Raw genomic sequence first — 5,507 nt, 5'->3', positions numbered from 1 at the left:
ATAAAAGAATGATCAAAAAATGCTTCCTTATAAGAAAGTAAGTGAAGGTTGTTTTATCTAATCATGGAGCCATTAAGCCCTTGTACAAGAGATTACTAAGTTATTGTTAAAGATTAAACCACCTGTATTTATCATTTGTTAATCAAAATTGGCTGAATTATAATTATATAGCATCCAGTGGTTTACCAGTGTTGTAGAATTTGAGATGACACTTGGGCACAAATGTGGAATTGAGAATATTCCTTATTTAAATTTGTTTTGTTCAAACTACAAGATTTAGGAGAAGAAAATGGGTATTTGAGGAGCTGTCCATTTTACAAGTGTATTTGTAGGATGTGCATGCATTCCATGTATTTCTAATGATCACTGAATTATAATATTAAATAGAATTTTTGTACTTAATTCAGAAATAATATTTAGCATTATCTATTATTTTAGCAACATTTACTGAAGGAAGAGAAAAGCAAAACCACTCTCTCCTGAATCTGTTTGGTTTTCACCCCATAAATAATGGGGTTTAGCATTGGTGGCACTACTACGTAGAGGTTGGCTATTAGGATATGAACATGGTGAGGGATTGCTTTGCCCCCAAAACGATGGGCAAAAAATGAAAATAAGGCTGGACCATAGAACATAAGTATAACACAGAAGTGGGAGCCACATGTATTAAGGGCCTTGAACCTGGCAGACCAAGAAGGTATCTTAAACACCGTGCAAAGGATCAGTGAGTAGGAAGTAATGATGAGTAACATATCCATCCCTATAGTCAGTAAAGCCACAGTAAGGCCATAAACTATGTTAACTTTTATGTTATCACAGGCCAGTCTGGCAATACCCATGTGCTCACAGTAGGAATGGGAAATAATGTTTTTGCCACAGTATGTAAGTCGGTATACCAGGAAGATGAATGGAAAACAGACAGTAAAGCTTCTGACCAAAGCCGCTACGCCAATCTTAGCAATCACTGAGGAGGTTAAGATAGTGGTATATCGCAGTGGGTAGCAGATGGCCACATAGCGGTCAAAAGCCATTGCCAAGAGAATAGCAGATTCCACAGCATAGACGAAATGTATGAAGAACATCTGTATCACACAGCTAGCAAAGGATATATTCCTGGAATTGAACCAGAAGATGGCCAGGATCTTAGGGGCTGTGGTGGTAGAAAGCAGCACATCTGCTATGGCAAGCATGGAAAGAAAGAGATACATGGGCTCATGGAGACTGCGCTCAGTCACAATTAGGAAGATCAAGAAGATATTGCCTATGACAGCCACAATGTACATAGAACAAATAGGGATAGCGATCCAGACATGTATATCTTCCAGTCCTGGGATTCCAGTCAGAACATACCACGTATCCTGAGGATTGGTGTGATTCTCAAGGGGAGGAGCCATCTGTGGCCAGAAGTTCTGAGCCGAGTTTCTTTATTGAAAGAACACAGGGCTAGCTAAGGATGCCGCAGAGCTACCTTAGACTAATTGATGTCCGAATGGAAGGTTTCTTTCAGTAGATTCTTCTTAGTGAATGGACAATAAAATGGATTAAGTAGCTTCAAATTGCCCTGGCTCTATCCATGGAAGAATTAAATCTATATGAAAATTAACAATATGGAATAAGTGCTTAATATTTTTCATTGTGTCTTACATGTATTAACTTATTTAATCTCCACAAAAACTGCCACAGATTTTCAATCTTATGCCCCAGATCATACCTTATTCACAATCAAGTGAGGTCACTGTCACTGTCCTCCCATTGTTCATTGATTTGCTCGAGCAGGCCCAATAACATTGTGAGACTTGTTACTGTATTTGGCATATTGAATACATCACAGGGAGCTTGCCAGGCTTTGCTGTGAGGGCAAGATATTATCAGTAGCTTGCCAGGCTCTCCGAGAGGGGCAGAGGAATCAAACTCGGGTTGGCCATGTTGGATGCATGCAAAGCAAATGCCCTACCCCACTGTGCTATTGCTCCAACCCATCAAGTGAGGTAAATTTTAAATTTGTAATTCTAACCAGCATCAACTAATAACTTTAAAGTAAACTAGATAAGGGAAAAAATTCATGCGTTCCAACTTCTTTATCTGGGCTAATTCAATGAATTATTAATTATTCTATGACTCAGGGCTTATTCTTTAGAGTGCAGGGGATCAAACCCAGGCAGCTTCAAGCAAATTTATGCACCTTTAACTGACTTATCTCTCCCAAACTAGTCAGCCTTATAAAAATAGTGGGATATATGTTTAACACATGTAAACACAAGTTTTATATCTGCATACCATAAAAAATATGTCAGGTAAACCTTAAGACATAGAAAATAGGTTAAAAACATTAAAAATTTGACAAGTTATTTGTATGGTGTGTGTGTGTGTACAGAGTGTTTATGTATGTATATGAACTTATACACAGTCATTTGTACTGTTTGTAAGTTATATTTAAAAACATAATACAGACATGCTACAATTCTGCATAAAGGGCAACTAAAGTGATAAATACTACACTATAAGTAAAGGTTGAGATAAATACAACCTGTTTTACATATTAGGAAAAATGAGCAAACTTTCAGCCTTCTGACATCTCTCTGGGATTATTTTCTATAGGTAGTCAGTAAGCACAACTTTGTTTACTTACGTTTTCTAATTTCCTGCATTCTGGAGATATTTAATAGGTTGATCAAGTAAAGAAAAAAGTAAGAAGGTGTGCAGGATACAAGAAGATGAGCAGAAAAATCTCAACTGCCTATTTATACCCTTTGACAGGCCTCTCTAAGGAACACTTTTTCCTGTACCTCTAGGGATTGACTTTCACTCCACTAATGGAAAGAGATGGCCTAGAATGGTACCTGGTACATAGTCCTCAGGGAGAAGCATTCCTTCTCTTCTGCCACAATTTGGCCAGTTTGCTCTGTGAATAATGTTCTCAAGACACCTAGTTAACACTCTCAGAAACCTAAGTGCACAAGTGAACATTTAAGTTTTCTTTACATTTCAGGAACTCACTCTACTGTTATGCTGTTCTGTTAGGATATATCTGAAAATCCACTGAATTATTCAAATATGTACCTTATTCATTGATATGGAAGGATAAACATGAATTTTGAGTCTTCCATACATTTTATTTGGTATTTGTAGATAAAATGTAAAACACCTTGTCCATTTGGTGTGAAAACAGCTTATCCTATTCCATAGGATGTTATATTTTTAGTTTTCTTCATAGTTCATTTTAATGAGTAGATGATTCAGTTATCTATGGTCCCATTGCCTTCTTTTTGCTTTTTTTTCTTTCACTGTTGTTACTGAGTGCCCAGATACATGCCTAAGGTCAATGTTATGGAAAGTATTTCCAATGTTTTTAATGCATTTTATATTTTCAGATTTTCTCTCTGACTGTTAAATTCATTTTAAGTTACTTTTTGTCTACAAGGTTACCTAGTTATCTATTTTAATTTTTTTTTCTTTTTCATTTGAACTTTAGGTAGTTAACTTAGAAACCAATCAACTCTATGTGACATATTTGCTTATTCTGGAGTTAAAACCATTGAAATTTGAGAGAATAATCATTTTACTTTATTGATAGTTAAAAAGTTACTCAGTGATTGTAAAAGCATTTCAAGAAGCTTGAAATTTTCTCCAGTATTTTATTCTGCCATAATCAGGTTTATTAGTAGACATGATTTTGTCCTCATGGAATTGAAAGCCACCTTGATGATAATCTTTATCTGAGAAATAGCACAAATGTATAATATCTTACTTTTTCTAAATTAGTGTTATTAGGTAACGTGTTTTGAGTATGGATATGACAGGACTTTGTTTAACGCTTAAGATGTTCCATAGCTTCCTAATATAGCATTGTCTCTCAGCTGTACATTGATAAACTTTCATAGTGCTCCAAGTGACTACTTATACTCAGAGAAAGATAATTTGATCCCTTATTTGTAATATTATTTTTTCAATTTAATGTATTTGAGTGAACTTCTTTAATGCAAGAGTAATGTGTCCAATTATAACTTATCTGGCAACATAAATTTATAAATTAAATATCAATTGCCTTATTTTCTTCCTTCTGCAACATTTAATGTACTCAGGATTATGAAATAAGTATATGTATATGGTAAATGGTGGACAATTATGTAAAAAAGAGGAATTGCAAAGATTCAACATATTCAGTCACTTTAAGTGTGACTAATTTTATAGAAAATGTAAATGCATAAATATCTACAGCAGTATTTTAGGAATAAACAAATGCATAATGAATCAAGTTGATTCAAAGGAGATTTCATTGTTTTCTTAATTAAAATAATATACAATGGCAAAGAAGTACATATCTAACAACATAGTAGGAGGAAAGAATGAATGAAGAAATCAAAGAAAAATATTCCAGTGCTGGGAAAGAAAGAGTAGTTTAATTAGAAGAAAATAGATATTGACAGCACCAAAATTTAACCAAGATGTAGGTCCATCATCAAAATGTTTCATTTTCATCTGGGGATAAAATAGTGTAATTATATGAGAAAGTACTTGCCAAATCTATGACAGGGCATTATAATTCAAGATGTACATAAAAGTAGCTGATTTGCAAAAAAAAAAAGTGTAGGCAATGTTTATGACTTTAATATGCATAAAAACTTGAATCATCAAAGATTGAAATATTCTGAATTTAATGGAATAGTAAATATTTCGATCTGGAGCGATAGCACAGTGGGGGCATTTGTCTTGCATGTGGGACACTCGGGTTAGATTCCTCCCTCACTCACGGAGAGCCCAGCAAGCTACCAAGAGTATCCTGCCCACACCGCAGAAACTGGGAAGTTCCCCATGGCATATTCGACATGACTAAAACAGTAACAACAAGTCTCACAATGGAGACGTTACTGGTGCTTACTCGAGCAAATGGATGAACAATGGGAGGACAGTGTTACAGTGCTACCACACTTGAATGCTTCTTTATTTACTTGCTCTGCTCGGTCAAGTTCCTTACCCATTACCTCAGATTAATGAGATTAACTTCAATATACAATTGTGTCCCTGCTTTGTCAGTTCTATATGCAAATATGCATAAATTTCTCCAAAATTATTAAGTGATATACTATCATTCTTTGGTTTGGGTAAAGGGAACTCTCAAATTATGGTCAGGAGGACTTGGGGGCACTTTCCAGTGTTTCTTGGATAAAGAAATCAGAAGTTCAATGCTAGGGCAAGAGGCTTTAGCATAGGCCAGGCAGTGAGGTCCCAGGAATTACATGGGCCACCCATGAGTTCACCTGCTCAAACCCTCCAGGATTTGCCTTAACCCAGCCATGCTAGGAAACCATCTCTTGCAGGAGAACAAACCAGTGTCAGCCACAGGCAAGCATGCACCTTAGCACCCGTATTCTCTCTCTTTCCCTATAAATCATTCCTAGATGTTAAAAACAAAACAAAACAAGAAACCGAAATAACCCTGATTTCTTTTGCAGATAATAATGCTTCTTTTTTTCCCTTTTATATGTAAATTTACTTAATATTTTATT

General features: G+C 35.5%; 1 protein-coding gene across 1 annotated transcript; it reads right to left on the bottom strand.

Annotated features, from left to right (window-relative positions):
* Positions 1 to 434: 434 nt before the first annotated feature.
* LOC130025238 (olfactory receptor 52Z1P-like) lies at positions 435 to 4,564 on the bottom strand. The gene is made up of 2 exons (XM_056116187.1): positions 4,556 to 4,564; positions 435 to 1,376 (listed from the first exon to the last, which is right to left on the bottom strand). The coding sequence occupies exon 2, from the start codon at positions 1,281 to 1,283 to the stop codon at positions 435 to 437; it is 849 nt and encodes a 282-aa protein (XP_055972162.1). The 5' UTR covers positions 1,284 to 1,376; positions 4,556 to 4,564.
* Positions 4,565 to 5,507: the final 943 nt, after the last annotated feature.

This window comes from Sorex fumeus, unplaced genomic scaffold (assembly GCF_029834395.1).
Source record: "Sorex fumeus unplaced genomic scaffold, SorFum_2.1 ptg000030l, whole genome shotgun sequence".
NCBI classification, from domain to species: Eukaryota; Metazoa; Chordata; class Mammalia; order Eulipotyphla; family Soricidae; genus Sorex; species Sorex fumeus.
The sequence above is the reverse complement of the archived record's forward strand: the minus strand, read 5'-3'. Positions and strand labels throughout refer to the sequence as shown.

Excerpts from the sequence above, each read along its gene's own strand:
- LOC130025238 (XM_056116187.1), bottom strand. The coding sequence starts at position 1,283 with ATGTACATTGTGGCTGTCATAGGCAATATCTTCTTGATCTTCCTAATT.